General features: G+C 43.0%; 1 protein-coding gene across 1 annotated transcript in view; it reads left to right on the forward strand.

The window, feature by feature from the left end:
- The first annotated feature begins 1,102 nt into the window (after positions 1-1,102).
- The window catches only part of LOC139532254 (FERM and PDZ domain-containing protein 4-like), a 37,334-nt gene continuing 22,613 nt past the window's right edge, over positions 1,103-15,823 (forward strand). Inside the window, exon 1 of the mRNA XM_071329641.1 lies at positions 1,103-1,750. Coding sequence (XP_071185742.1) covers positions 1,710-1,750 — 41 coding nt within the window. The 5' untranslated portion in view covers positions 1,103-1,709. The remainder of the gene's footprint in view (positions 1,751-15,823) is intronic.

A 15,823-nucleotide genomic window follows, 5' to 3' on the forward strand; every position in this document is an offset into this window, starting at 1 on the left:
CTGTACTCCATATGGGACCGTTCCAGCTTACTTTCACCCCTGATTCTGCCCTTGAACAGAATGACACAGTACAGGGCATCAGAAACAGATCTACACTATTAGTTAATATAGGAAAAAGAGGATATAGGCGAAAAGGAATGATGAAAAATGTAAATAATATGGTGTAATAAAATATACAATTAGAACAATATCATTTAACAGAAGGCTAGCCTGGCTAGCCTGAATGCCAGTCTGTCTGTGCTTTCATGCCAAAATTGTCACTCTTTGTCATGCCAAAAAACGCTTGACAATTCCATAAGGAGTTGGCAAGTGAGTAGAAACAGACACCCAGGCTAAAATGCAGTAAAAACACCACAGCACAGAAACAATCAGAGCAGAACTGAACAGACTTGCCTTTTGGTTGTGTTGCATTGGGTTTGTGTGTTGAATTGTATTACATGGTACGGTAAAATAGACTTAGGCTGTTTTGCATTCGATTACAGTGTGTTGCTGCTGAGAGGCACGTTCATATGGCTGCCATGTTCTGTCCTTGGCCCCTGCGGGCTCACTCACAGAAGGTAGAGCATCCTGTTGCTCCCTGGACCATCTGCAGGACCACCGTCACTGCTTCAGGGTGAATGAGGATGGGTCCTAATGGACTTATGCGTTCCTGTTTGATAGTGTGAGTGAGTGAGTGAGTGAGTGAGTGAGTGAGTGAGTGAGTGAGTGAGTGAGTGAGTGAGTGAGTGAGTGAGTGAGTGAGTGAGTGAGTGAGTGAGTGAGTGAGTGAGTGAGTGAGTGAGTGAGTGAATTGAGTGAGTGAGTGAGCGAGCGAGTGAGATATGTAACTACATATATTTCTGAGGCTCATCAAAGAGTCGTCAGGCATAGCTCTGTTTCAGGTTTGTAATTATATGAAAGTTAGCAGTGTGCTGGTGTTCTTCCTATATGGCAATGTGGTATAGTGTGGTTGCTGTGGCTCACTTAGCAACACAAATAAACCAGAGAGACAGGGTCCTGCTCCCGCCAGCCTCCCTCCCTCCCTCTCTCGTTCTGCAGAGTCAGCGCTCCTCTCCCAACACTCGTCACGTCTCTCTCTTTCCATTCCTCTGCTGCACTCCATCCTCCCCAGGCAATTCCGAGCATCCCTCCCTATCTCTCTCCACCCCTCTCACTTTCGTAAAGGGGTGAAGACCAGGGGGACGGATGGCTCCTCTCTTCTCCGCGGAGGACGTGTGAGTGCTGGGATTTGTGATTTGAGTCCCTCCTCCTTTCCTTCCCTTCCCTCCCTCTCTCACTCCTCCATCCCCCCTCCTTCTCTTCATCACCTCCTTCTCCTTTGCTTTTATTCTCCATATAGCTCTGGACCGGCACAATCTTCCAGCTCAGCTGAGATGGAGACCACCCAGAGAGGGCTCAGCGTTGCCCACCACGGCCAGGAGGAGAGCGGGATAGAGCGGACTGGCTAGTCAGAGGGGGGGTCCTTCACTGGCCCACCCTATACCCTCTCAAGGGCTTTACTCTGGATAGGCAGGACAGGTCTTAAGGCTTAGCGCTTTCAGCAAGGAATGAGACTTCTGCTTGTTGGACTTCTCCAATGTTTTAGCACCTTTACTTACTGAATCCTAATTATGGAGATTGTGAAAATGTGGTTTTCCCTACTCTGGATTTGAATCTGGATCTAATCGCCATCTGGAGTGCCTGAGTTTTTACAGCCGTAACTCAAACGCATGGACGTCTTTGGTTTCGCGAAGATGGCAAAGCTGTCAGGGTGAGTGTGTGTACTGTACCGGGACGACGGAAACTAAGCTGGCCACGCGGGGAGGGGTTGAGGGTGGCGGAGGTTGTCTCTGCATAGGAACAAGGAGTGTGTGACCAATGAGCGAGCAGTCTGTTGTGCCTGGGAGCCGAGTGTGGGTTGCAACACGAGCAGTGAGTCAGGACTCAGGCCACGGCTTTGTGGCTGATCCAAAAAGTTCTGAGAGAGAGAGCTGAGCGACTGTGTTTGGCCGGATAGTTAGATAAGTTGCAAGAGAAAGTTTGACATAGAGAGTGTGAGAGAGTAAGATAAAGACTAAGGGGAAGGGAAGGTGTGTGAACTAGAGAAGAGTCATCATTTATGTGAGTGAGAAAGGACAGAAAGCAGACATGGAGATGATGTACCAGAGAGCTACAGAGGGAGGGGGGAAGGAAGAACAGAGTAACATCAAGATAAAGCAAGGTAAGTAAAGTGACCAGAAGTAGAAAGAGGAGAAGGCCCAACAGGGAATTTGAAAATGATGGCGAGAGAGAGGGGGGAGGGGTGATGAGAGACGGAGGAGGGAGGGAGAGAGAGAGAGAAGAAACTCACTATCAATGAGAATTTAATTGAAGCAGAGGAGGTTCCATAAGTAGAATGTTGTTGTAATGAAGAATAGCTCAAAACACAATTCTTCCTGATCTCTGTGACTTTACACTCCAGTCACAATGCTTCTAGTCCACACACACACACACACAAACACATACACACACACACAGTGCCTGTGGCACAATCACACACGCACACACATGCAAACAGAGCCTGTAGCACACACCAACACTGTAACACAATCACACACACAGACGTTGGGATGATCCCTCACTTGAGTGGGGTCGCAACACTAAACCCACTAAACATGGCTCAAAACAAATCTTTTAAACCTCAGCACACAGAGAGAGGTCTACAGCTGGAATGAATCATTCTCTCTCTTGTGAAGTAGTGGGAGTGTGCGGCGTAGCTCGGCACCGCAAGTTTGTAGAGGCCCGGGATCTTCTGGGTTCCTTCGAGGGTTTTACTTTGAGAGATTAGGCAGCTCATTGGAAATAGTTGGGGCTGTTATTGGCTGGAAAAGTTTCAAACGGGGGTCATCGATGCTTATTGATGTCTCTGTATTGTTTCCAGGGGCGCAACCTTCACTGGGGACGGGGGGCACATTCTGAAATTGCATTTTTGTTCCCCCCCAGTTTTATCATTGGAATGTGATTTTTTTTAAAGTGATGCAACAGGGTGCTTTAGGACCATGAGGATGGCTCTGAGCGGTCGGGTAGACTGTTTGGCGTGTATATCCGACTGGAGGTGAAAAAAAAAAATATATATATATATATACTACCAGTCAAACGTTTGGACACACCTACTCATTCCAGGGTTTATCTTTATTTGTACTATTTTCTACATTGTAGAATAATAGTGAAGACATCAAAACATCAAAATGAAATAACACATGGAATCATGTAGTAACCCAAAAAGTGTTAAACAAATCAAAATATATTTTATATTTGAGATTCTTCAAAGTAGCCACCATTTGCCTTGATGACAGCTTTGCACACTCTTGGCATTCTCTCAACCAGCTTCAACTGGAATGCTTTTCCAACAGTGTTGAAGGAGTTCCAACAAATGCTGAGCACTTTTTGGCTGCTTTTCCTTAACTCCAACTCATCCCAAACCATATCAATTGGGTTGAGGTCAGGTGATTGTGGAGGCCAGGTCATCTGATGCAGCATTCTATCACTCTCCTTCTTGGTCAAATATCCCGTACACAGCCTGGAGGTGTGTTGGGTCATTGTCATGTTAAAAAACAAATGATAGTCCCACTAAGCGCAAACCAGATGGGATGGCGTATCACTGCAGAATGCTGTGGTAGCCATGCTGGTTAAGTGTACCTTGAATTCTAAGCGCAGGTTTTGATGGTTTCATCGATAAAATACCACAACGATAATTTCAAGTTTTACCGCCACAGTCGACCGTTGAATTATTCTATGAAACTGCTGTTTCTCAGAGCAAGGTGCAAGCAGCGTCACACATATGTTTGAATATAGAAATCAGAGAGGCAGCCAGCTGGGAGAAACCAATCGGTCAGCACAGGCAGACCAGCCTGAACGGGCTCTCTCCATGCAACCCTTAAAGTTGCACGATTTTCTTGATTTGAGTCGCACTAATCCTCCCAAGGGATTTTGACGGGTGAGCACCACGGCACACATGGCCCCCGCTTCATTCAACTGGATGAAATCGCTGCAGCATGTCTCCCTCTGTCCGTGTGTCTTTCAGTCAGTCAGCCAGAGGAAAGCGAGAGAGAGAAAGGAAGGACAAACAAGAATAGAGGAACAAATAAATACACAACAGGGATCCACAATGCGGCCTTGTATTATGAAAGAAAAGATTGAGGGATATTAAGTGGAGGTTGTTGCTCGTGGAGCTCTGAGTAGGGACACTGTAAAGACACCCACATGTTGTGTGGGTAGTTAGTGTTGATTATGTAGAGTCTACGTGAAGGATCATCAACGAGGGGCTATGCGTTCTATGGAAAAGAATGAACGACGTCAAAGATTTTTTGTAACTAAACCAAGATAGACCACAGCTTGTCGTTTCCGATGTGAACAAATTAATCATAGTGGGCAGAGCCTAGCACGCGCTAGCGATATGCTAATGACACGTTCTAGTATACATCTGCATATTTCCGTTAGGGAACGCCTACTCTGTGAAGTGTGTGTGTGCAATAACTCAATTTGCCTTTGCACTCCTTCTAAACAGTGATTTATTTTTTTTACTTTTGCAAAGAGTAAAGTCCACTCTGTTCATAACAAATTCTAGTTTTGGGAACAAAAAATGTATTTAGATCAAATGATTAATTGATGAGAACATTTACAGAATGTAGGCCAATATCCATCTCGTTCCATCATCTCCCACTGCCCGCCAGTGGGCTTCCTCTCACTACCATGCTTGGTAGTGGGTGGAAACGCCAACCGGATGCTTCCCATTTATACATCCATATCTCATTGTTCTATCTGTGACAACGTGGACGGTGTGTCCTTCCATGGAGTTGCATTATTCTATTATTCTTCCAGAGAACACAGAGCTCTGAGTTGATTATCCATTTTATACCATTGCTATAATTGAACACAATTTTCACTAGAAACGTGTTCATTTTCAGGTAGAAATGTGTTCAACATCCACTGAAGTAGCTAGCAAGGTAACTTGATAGCTGTAGTTGTTGCCGTGGTTTAGCTAACCAAACCATCAGTCCAAGCTTGCTATTATGAAAATCGAATTCAACAGTACCAATAAAGTTTTCAATTCGACTTTTACTTTAAAAAGCAGCTCAAACCCAATATGTAAGAATGAACTATAGCCACTGAATTCTACCTTGTGTAACAGGTAATTATGAAACGGGTGGGTCTAAATCTGAATGCTGATTTGTTAAAACCGCATTCAACCCGGCGTCTATTCCACAAGTTACCACTGGCTAAATCTATGACGTTAAAATGCCTATTTACTCTGTCCCATCTGACTGCGCAATCCACTGTTTCATCAGCCCAGCCAAGCAATTTATAAACTTGATTTCCACTATAAAAAACATCTACACATTATCTCACATTTCTTTTAGACTAATATTTAGTTTTAACAGCGGAGATTTGTATAAACCTTGCTGTCTGTCTCTCTGACATTTGCAACATTGTTTCAATATTCAAATTCAATCTCCAGCTGTCCCATAGTAATGAATGTGTTGGGAGTCGGGACAAGACAGACAGGCAGGCAACGTTTCTCAGCCAGTCGACATCATGAATCAGCTGGCATCGCTTTTATGGATTTATACAAAGAAATGTTAATTGAAAAAAGGTCAAATGAAACAAAGTGCAGCTAGTTTGCAGTCTTTCCAGTGTCAGTTTGAAGTTATTGATTAGTTGTGTTGTTGGCTAGCTCCTCTGAACAACAGTGTCCCGACGAGAGAGCACATTTTCTATGCCAGGCGAAATCGCGCCTCATTAGCTCATTGCTATGGATGTATCCAAATAAATGTCACTACAAAACTGCTTAAACAAATGCTAATGCAGCTACTATTGTTATTCTGGCTGCACTGTTGACATAATTCGCTAGCTAGCAAGCAAGGGATAAGAAAGTTGCCAGCCAGTATGTCAATAGATACAGAACAAAAAGACTGAACGATTGGGTCGTGTCTTTGGCAACCGAACCGATAGAACGAACGACCATCCGGCTTGGGTAGCAACCCTAGATTTGTATCGGGACTATATCTTGTGGAAAGATGAAATAGTATGAATAAATTAATACAAAATTATGTTTTCAATTAAAATATGTCAATCAATATTTGAATATGGTGGTAACACATTGTATAAAAGTGATAATGCCCTTGAAGACATTTTGGAGGACATATTTGCACGGTTTACTGGCTTTTGACGGCTTCTCAGGCATTATCATTTAAATAATGCACGCTCTAGAAAGCCTATTCAAGCCAATAAGAAATGTAATTATCTGTTCAATTGTTGTTGTTTTTTTGCCTTTGCCAAAAAACAAGAAGGAAACTCATCATCAAGCTTTGATTATTTGAATCAGCTGTGTAGTGCTAGGGCAAAAACCAAAACGTGTAGGGGGGGGGGCGAGTTGGGAATCCCTGGTGTAAGTTATATGTTTGTAAGAAGATACTTGCAATAGAAAATGGCTACTGGGCTTTTGGGGGTTTTCGCAATATGTTGAAATTAAGGTATTGTAATTATCTGTTCAATTGTTGTTGTCTTTTCCTTTGCCAAGCAACAAAAAGGAAACTCATGTTTGAATCTCCCACCCACCTTCCGGTGATGTAGAGCAACAAAAAGTTAGCAGCCTTCTCTGACAAATCATGATCTCGTGGAGGTGGAGCTCCAAAGCATTGATTGAAACTAGAAAGTCATCTTCAGCCAGGAAATGAAGTCCACTGTATGGAACCAATCAGTTTGCTTGTTTTGTTTTTAACGGAAGCAACATTAGTCACGGCAGAAGCCACCAAGTCTTAAACCATTTGTCAGATGTGGTGTCGAAGAGACAAAGAGCAGAGAAAGAGACTACTTTTTGAAAATAATAGCCTGTATAGACAGAGGATTAATCATACAGTAGCATTTCTAACTTCTGGTTACACTGAAGAGACCAAGCACATCCTTTCCTCTCATCTCCCCTCCTCTCCTCCATTTATCACAAGCGTCCCCCAGATCAATTATGGAAATAAAGCAAGCAAACAACTTTCTTTTTTTTTTCAATTTCATTTCTAGCTTACGCTGCTCTGGCAGGAAAATAAATTAGCTTTCAGGGAGAGTGCGCTGGCTAACCACTTACATGGTGATTTGCACCAAGCGAATGAACGGAACAGAACTGAACTTTGGGTCCCAATTCCTCTGGTTACTTTTAGATGTTTGGCCATTTTGGATTTTTTTAGGCCTTGTTTTGACAGCAGTTTGTGTCATAGTAATTGTCCGATTTCTGGCTAATCCTAACATGCTCTTCGGTAGTGCCTTTTAGCAGATGCTATTTCCAGCTGCTCTCTGTTTACTTTCCATGCATTTGTGCAGTGGAGTGTGGAGGGGAGAGTGCAGTGTTTATGCTCCTGAGCACTGATCAACTTAGAGTGATCCTGTTTGGAAAATGTAGAGTGTTTTTAATGTTGACCTTCACATTTCAATTGGTTGTTTTCCAGTAAAGTGGGTGCTATCATTTTCTATGTTAGATTACAACCACAGCCTTCAGTTCTGAGGACATTCAGGTAGTGGCTTTAAAAATATATAACTTCTTGTTTTAGAGTACATCGAAAGTGCCTCTCTGAGTGGTGGGCGAAAGTAGGATTTATAAATAAGCCTCTATGTTTGAAGAGAGACAGAATCATCTTCAAGGGATATATTGGCACTCTGTGCTCAACCAACCTGGCCTCAGGGCAATTTGTAAGATTTAGTACATACATTGCTTTCCATCCATTTAGAATGACATATTACGTTAAGTTACACTATGAATGAAATAGTGGTCGTACAATATGATACGAATTAGAGAAATGATAGTATCATACGTTTTACCCGGTCGTACAATATCATAGGAATTGGATGATGTAACGTATTATACATTTCGGGACATATGGTATTATACCTCTTTCTCTGAGACCAGGCTGCTTGTTGCGCTGTAACAACAAATGAAAATTCAGAGGAGAATTTACATTGCTGGTAAGGAGAACTAACAACAAAAGTTAGGAGAATGTACGTAGCAGGTTAGGTGAATTAGGTTAAGGTTAGGGGAAGGATTAGCAAAAATTGTACAGTTCCCCTCGAACAAGCAACCTTTGGTTTGCTAGACGATCCCTGTAATGCTATGAGCGGGCCTTAGAGGACTGGCCCGAACTTCCGTATCTCCTTGCCCGTCCAAATAAAATATTGAAATATTGATCATTTATTTGACCGAGACGCGCGACGACAGAAAGACTCATCAATCTCAGTTAAAGCATCCGAGCGAGCGAAACAGCGCCGCTCTGTCTCAGTATGTGTAGACCATGAATCCGATGCTTTCTGGACCAAAAGAGTATGACATGTCATACTATTTCTGTCCAGACAGCATCAGATACATGGGCTACATATATAAAGGTGCTGTTTCGCTCGCTCGGATACATTCTCTGGTGATATAGTTTCAGCAGGGAGGAAGAAGCGAAGCGAGAGGGTTCACTCAGAATCAGTCCAGTGTAAGACCAATGCGTTTCTATGGGAATAATATTCAGATCTAACCTTATTGCCTGCCTTCCCGCCTTTGGGACAAAGACTCCCATTGTTAGGGCGGAGACATGAGCATCTCATCATTATATACAGATCTCTGGTTTCAGCCTCCTGCGAATTGGAAAGGAAAGTTGACGCATGCTCAGTGCACTGTTAGGATGCTGGATTGCCCTAAAGTAAATTGATGTTTTGCCAAAAGTATATTTATTTATTTATTTTATTTAACTATGCAAGTCAGTTAAGAACATATTCTTATTTACAATGACGGCCTACCCCGGGCCAAACCCTAACCTGGACGACGCAGAGCCAATTGTGCGCAGCCCTATGGGACTCCCAATCACGGCCGGTTGTGATACAGCCTGGAATTGAACCAGGGTCTGTAGTGACGCCTCTAGCACTGAGATGCAGTGCCTTAGACTCGGGAGCCCCATATTGTGACGACCCTCCCACTCTGTCTGCCGAATTCTCTCTTTGCTCTTGTTTTCCTTATTAGGAGGTTGATGGTCGTCAGCAAAATGGGACACACCTGGGCCCGGGTGTGTCCCGGAATAAATATACCTTTTCCCCATTCATTGAGGAGACTCTCCATGCAGACACGCTGTTTGTTTGTTTTGCCATCTTTCAACACTCCTCATTATCACATCTATACACCAACCACTCACTTACACACACCATTGTTTATTTCGGTAAAAAAATCTCCACGTTGTCTCTTTTTTTGTTGGGCTTTGAGCCAGTTCGTGACAATATATAATTCCGCCTGTCTAAATAAAATAATTCAAAATACTTCACCGGGAGCATTAGCCACAGAGGGTCATTAGCTTCTTCTCTTTTTTTTAAATAGCTGTTGATTGTTTCAAGTCACAAGTGTTTGGGAAGTCCCCAATTTGGGTAGTGCGCGTGACAATAGGTCTACCTGATTGAGTCGCGGCTGTCAGTGAGAAGCGTCTAAAATATGTGTGAAGATCTTTTAAAATGTTTAAATTAAAATGTTGCATCAAGAAGAAGGGGAGGGGTGTGTGGTGAAGATATGGTGCGTCTCTCTCCAGAATGCATGCATATTTGTGTGACCATTTGGCAATGTCTTATTTCTGATTGTCTTAACTCACCACATACTCCACACATTTTTTCTTCGCCTCACACAAGTCAACGAATGCAGTTTTTTTTTTTTTTACATCCATTGAGAATTACACTTCCTCAGTATTTTTTTAATCTTTCCAACACTCCCAGCCTCGATGTGAACAGAACGAATCAGTTGGACGGGCCTTTGGTTTCAATATGCGGGCCAGTAATTTTTCACCGATAATCACCAAGCCTCGATGTGAAAGAGCAAAATATCATGATCTGATGATCCCATATATTCAGTCGAAACGTCATTTAAAAAAAATTCTGTCCCGAGCTCACTGGCCCAGGAAACTCTGAGGGGCCGGAGTAGTCTATTTGATTCAATATTGCAAATTCGCTAGTGACAGCTTCACAGAGTTATATGCTCTCATCTCTTTAGCCGCCAATTGATCACAGTGTATCAATGTGTCCATATGGCAGAGGCTAGTGTTCTCATAGTTTAATTTTTATGATTAACCACGTGACAATGATTTTTAGAAACTAAAACGTTATTAATGAAAATAAACTGTTTCACGAAAATGTGCATATAAAAAAGTTCATAACTCTCATTCAGATCGGTAGAAATTCTAGGGTAAATTGTGAGCTTTCCCAAACTTCAAACTCAGGAGCTGCCTACGGTCTTTATTATAACACCCATTTAAAAAAATGTGTGAATGCGCAAGCACGTGCACACATATAAGTTTCGGTGAAAAAATACTGGCCCCCTTATTGAAACCAAAAGCCCGTTCAACTGATTCGTTCTGGCGTCGGGTCTGCACGGACCAACCCCCCTACTTTCGTTTCTGTCATTTCTTTTGTTTCTGTAACCATATTGTTCTTAAAGTAACGTAACATATCATACTTAAAATGGAGGTACACACATTTACTAAAACAGCCTTTGCCTGTCCAGTGAGTCCACTCTGGCTCAACAAACAGCTATAAAAAAACGATTTATATTACTCATATTTTTTATGCGATTCATTCAAATTGGTAATTTGCATCTCATTATCTTAGAGTTATTGTATCATGCTCTAGTCTAGTGTGTCTCGGACCCATTAGGTTTAGGACTGTCCAGTCTAGCTTTTGTCAGCTAATGATGTTAACTCCCTCAGCGATTTGTTCTGCTCTAGATAGTATCACCCACTCACCACATGGATACACAGTCAACGACAAGCTGAGAGAAAGAGACCAAGACATTAGTGGATGTCAACATGCAGGCAGGCAGGCACAAGCAAACACAGACACACACGCACGCACGCACGCACGCATGCACACACACACACACACACACACACACACACACACACACACTCACACAGACACACACACACACACATATCCCCTGTCTCTTTGCTGAATATCAGTAGTGGAAAAAGTACTCAATTGTCATACTTAATAGGAAATGACTCAAGTAAAAGTGAAAGTCACGCAGTAAAATACTACTTGAGTCAAGTCTAAAAGTATCTGGTTTTAAATGTGCTTAAGTACAGTGACGGGAAAACTCACTTGTCATGTTTATAAACTCGGCCCATTTTCAGGACCCTGTCTTTCAAAGATAATTCGTAAAAATCCCAAAACTTCACAGATCTTCATTGTAAAGGGTTTAAACACTGTTTCCCATGCTTTTTCAATGAACCATAAAAAAGTAGTGAACATGCACCTGTGGAACGGTCATTAAGACACTAACAGCCTACAGACTGCAGGCAATTAAGGTCATAGTTATGAAAACTTGGGACACTAAAGAGGCCTTTCTACTGACTGAAAAACACCAAAAGAAAGATGCCCAGGGTCCCTGCTCATCTGCGTGAACCTGCCTTAGGCATACTGCAAGGAGGCATGAGGACTACAGATGAGGCCAGGGCAATAAATTACAATGTCCGTACTGTGAGACGCCTAAGACGGTGCTACAGGGAGACAGGACGGACAGCTGATCGTCCTCGCAGTGGAAGACCACGTGTAACAACACCTGCACAGGATCGGTACATCCAAACATCACACCTACGGGACAGGTACAGGATGGCAACAACAACTGCCCGAGTTACACCAGGAACGCACAATCCCTCCATCAGTGCTCAGACTGTCCGCAATAGGCTGAGAGAGGCTGGACTGAGGGCTTGTAGGCCTGTTGTAAGGCAGGTCCTCACCAGACATCACAGGCAACAACGTCGCCTATGGGCACAAACTCACCGTCGCTAGACCAGACAGGACTGGCAAAAAGTGCTCTTCACTGACGAGTCTTGGTTTTGTCTCAACAGGGGTGATGGTCGGATTCGTGTTTATCGTCGAAGGAATGAGCGTTACACCGAGGCCTGTACACTGGAGCGGCATCGATTTGGAGGTGGAGGGTCCGTCATGGTCTGTGGTGGTGAGCCTCAGCATCATCGGACTGAGCTTGTTGTCATTGCAGGCAATCTCAACACTGTGCGTTTCAGGGAAGACATCCTCCTTCCTCATGTGGTACCCTCTAGGAGACAGAACGCGTCTCATTCCTGAGCGGTAAGACAGCTGCGTGGTCCCATGGTGTTTATACTTGCGTACTATTGTTTATACAGATGAACGTGGTACGTTCAGGCATTTGGAAATTGCTCCCAAGGATGAACCAGACTTGTGGAGGTCTACAATTTTTTTTTCTGAGGTATTGGCTGATTTCTTTTGATTTTCCCATGACATCACGCAAAGAGGCATTGAGTTTGAAGGTAGGCCTTGAAATATATCCACAGGTACACCTCCTATTGACTCAAATTATGTCAATTAGCCTATCAGAAGCTTCTAAAGCCATGACATCATTTTCTGGAATTTTCCAAGCTGTGTAAAGGCACAGTCAACTTAGTGTATGTAAACTTCTGACCCACGAATTGAGATCCAGTGAATTATAAGTGAAGTAATCTGTCTGTAAACAATTGTTGGAAAAATGACTTGTGTCATGCACAAAGTAGATGTCCTAACCGACTTGCCAAAACTATAGTTTGTTAACAAGAAATTTGTGGAGTGGTTGAAATGGCCAACCGAAGTGGATGTAAACTTCCGACTTCAACTGTATTTATCATGTATTTAGTGATGCTTGTTCTGTGGGGTTTTGTGCTCCAGTGTTTTGCTAATGCAGATGTTGCATTTATCTGTGTTTAACACTGGCGAACGTGATGCACCCCGACCCCACCACAAAATCCGTGTGTATGTTCTCAAGCTGCTACCATCAGCTGGGGCTTTGTCAACCCGAATCTGCACAGATCTCTTAATGATCGCTTAACGAGACTTGTGTTTCCTAATTGTTTAAGAAAGTCTAAGAACCCAATCTGGCTTCCCAGAGAATTTATAAAAATGACTAAACCCAATCTGGCAACCCGGAGCATTTATTAAAATGGGTGAATCTCAAAACAAGCTTGTATGAGCCATTTAGCAGATCTAGATATCTACAATATAAACCCTCCCTTTCCCGTATGTGTGGGATATGTTTAGTCAGTTTTCATACTGAAATGAATCATAATATCCTAAATGCCAGCCTGGCTATCATGCCAACTCCCTGTCACTCATTGGCATGCCAAACATGTTTGCACAAACAGGTCTGGGACCAGGGCTGTCTGGAATGTGTTCTATTTCCCAACATCAGTTTGGGCAGAAAAGAGAACATTTACAAATACATCTTGTTCTGCAACTTATAATATATCAATTAAGTAAACAATGTAATCTATACAAATCATGTCCACATTGTACTACTAACATTGTACAACACTTCCTTTGGCTGCCTTTCCTTCCAGTTCTCCGCTGCCAATGACTGGAACGAATTGCAAAAATCACTGAAGCTGGAGTCTTATATCTCCCTCTCTAACTTTAAGCATCAGCTGTCAGAGCAGTTTAGCGATCACTGTACCTGTACACAGCCAATCTGTAAATAGCACACCCACCTACCTCATCCCCATATTGTTACTTATCCTCTTGCTCTTTTGCAGCCCAGTATCTCTACTTGCACATCATCATCTGCACATCTATCACTCCAGTGTTAATGCTAAAGTGTACTTATTTCGCCTCCATGGCCTATTTATTGCCTTACCTCCCTACTCTTCTACATTTGCACACACTGTACATAGATTCTTCTATTGCGTAATTGACTGTACGTTTGTTTATGTGTAACTCTGTGTTGTTGTTTTTGTCGCACTGCTTTGCTTTATCTTGGTCAGGTCGCAGTTGTAAATGAGAACTTGTTCTCAACTGGCCTACCTGGTTAAATACAGGTGAAATAAATAAAATTAAAATTAAATCATTGAAATTATCAGGTTATCTCAGGGTTACCAGTACATTGAAGTGGGAGGAGAACAGTAATGTGAGAAATAGCTGGATTAAATTATTTTCCATCAACAAAGAAATGACAGCGATTTTCTCTAAATCTGTGGATTTGAAATATCCCTCTTGAAGGACCTTTGTGTTATTCAGAATTGGCATGGCCGTTGCAAACTATCACAGATGCATGTGACCTAGCTCTATGAATCACTTTGTTAATGAGTGAGGTGTGTGTCAGCCGGCCAAATAAGGGCCCAAGTAATGGGCTATAATGCAAAGTCATAACTTTATGTTCATGCTTTCTTTAAATGAAGGACGATACAGGTTGAAATATTCAATGGACAGGTGCCTCTAGATTATAGGAAGTCAAGCCAAATATATTGAGTACCCTAGTAGAATATTTCCTGTCCACATCATTCAGTACTCAAGGACACCCCTTGAAGATGGCATTTGGCCCATTTGATCATTGTTTGAAGGACTAGGACGAACAGTATAGAGAGAGCACTACTAAACACACACACTTGCCATAAGACTAAGGGCAAAGGATCAGCTCCCTAGGGAACCACACTTCAGAACAGAATCTCAAAGGGTTCAGAGCCAGCCTTTGAGTCTTGAACTGAGTACTGATAGTCTCCCTCCCTCTGTGTGTGAGTGAGTCTTACTGGCTGGCTGGTGGAGCCAAATTAGGGTGTGCTGTTCTTACTGTTCTACTGCAGAAGGTCATGCTTTGCTGTGCTGTGCTTTGCTGTGCTGTGCTGTGCTGTGCTGTGGGCAGCCTGCCAGACCATGTGCCAGAGTTAAAACATCAACCCCCACTACTACCACCATTACCACCAGCAGCCTCTATGGCAGCCTCCTACAGCGTGCACACCCCCAGGACCCCCTCTCTCTCTCTCTTTGTGTTTCCTGCTACTGTCACTCAGGGACAGGAAGGAGAGGCATGGCTTTGTTTTGTTCTGCCTTTCATGTTCTTCTCCTTCTGATCTGTGCTCCCTTGAAGCACAGTGTGATAGGTGTGGGGATTTCAGAACAGGTTATGTCATTTATTGTAAGATCAGAGCAATCAGCATCAATGGAGGTGTGTGTGTGTGCGTACACGTGTGCAGTACACATACACTTGACCTGATGTGACTGTAAACTACACGGAAACAAAGGAGTATCGTGGCGTCACCCAGAGAATGTAGCTGATAGCTGTAACTGTATTATTGCATTTGTTACTGAGTATCAAGACTGTTCATTTACCCAATTAACATACATCAGTATATATAGCAGAGCCATGAATGAATAGCAATCAGATTAAGAGCATGGGGAAGCCTTTGGGAACCGTAGCCTAACATGGTCTGTGTGAGCTCAGGGGCCATGTGTGTGTGTGTGTGAGTGAGAGAGAGCTAGAGAGAGAGAGTAACTAAGTGACAGTGAAGAAAGAGATTTTGCAGGCTTTGTAATTCGAGCAACGTGCTTCTTGACCTTCCGTTTTAGTAAATTGCTGCATCAAGGCGATTGCATTGAGTGCGGTTTCAGTATGGTGGATGGGTTGAGCACTAGTGCTGTCCATGGTGCTGAACAATTCAGGGCTACTGGTGGTGCTGAATGGAAACCTAAACCCCTTGTTTTACATAGTGGAACATCATGCTTTTCCCATACTCTAAAGCAATGAACTCTAAATGAATAGAAATTAACTCTGAGAAACAAAATCCCAATAAAACTGCAAGGTTATCCACTTAAAATGTACATTTTTGACAACTCAAAAGCTTCCATACATTGCATTTTAACGACAGCTGCCTCTGCGAAAACGCCTGCAGTTTTTATGTGGTCCTCAGCATTCCCTCGTCCAGGCTTATAGTGTATCCTCCCTGGACAAAATGTTCCGAGCAGAGCACTGGTTGTGGTATGGCCGGGTTACATGAAACGTCGCTGTGAGAGCTGAAGCATGTTGTCT

Source organism: Salvelinus alpinus, chromosome 10, assembly GCF_045679555.1.
Source record: "Salvelinus alpinus chromosome 10, SLU_Salpinus.1, whole genome shotgun sequence".
NCBI lineage: Eukaryota > Metazoa > Chordata > Actinopteri > Salmoniformes > Salmonidae > Salvelinus > Salvelinus alpinus.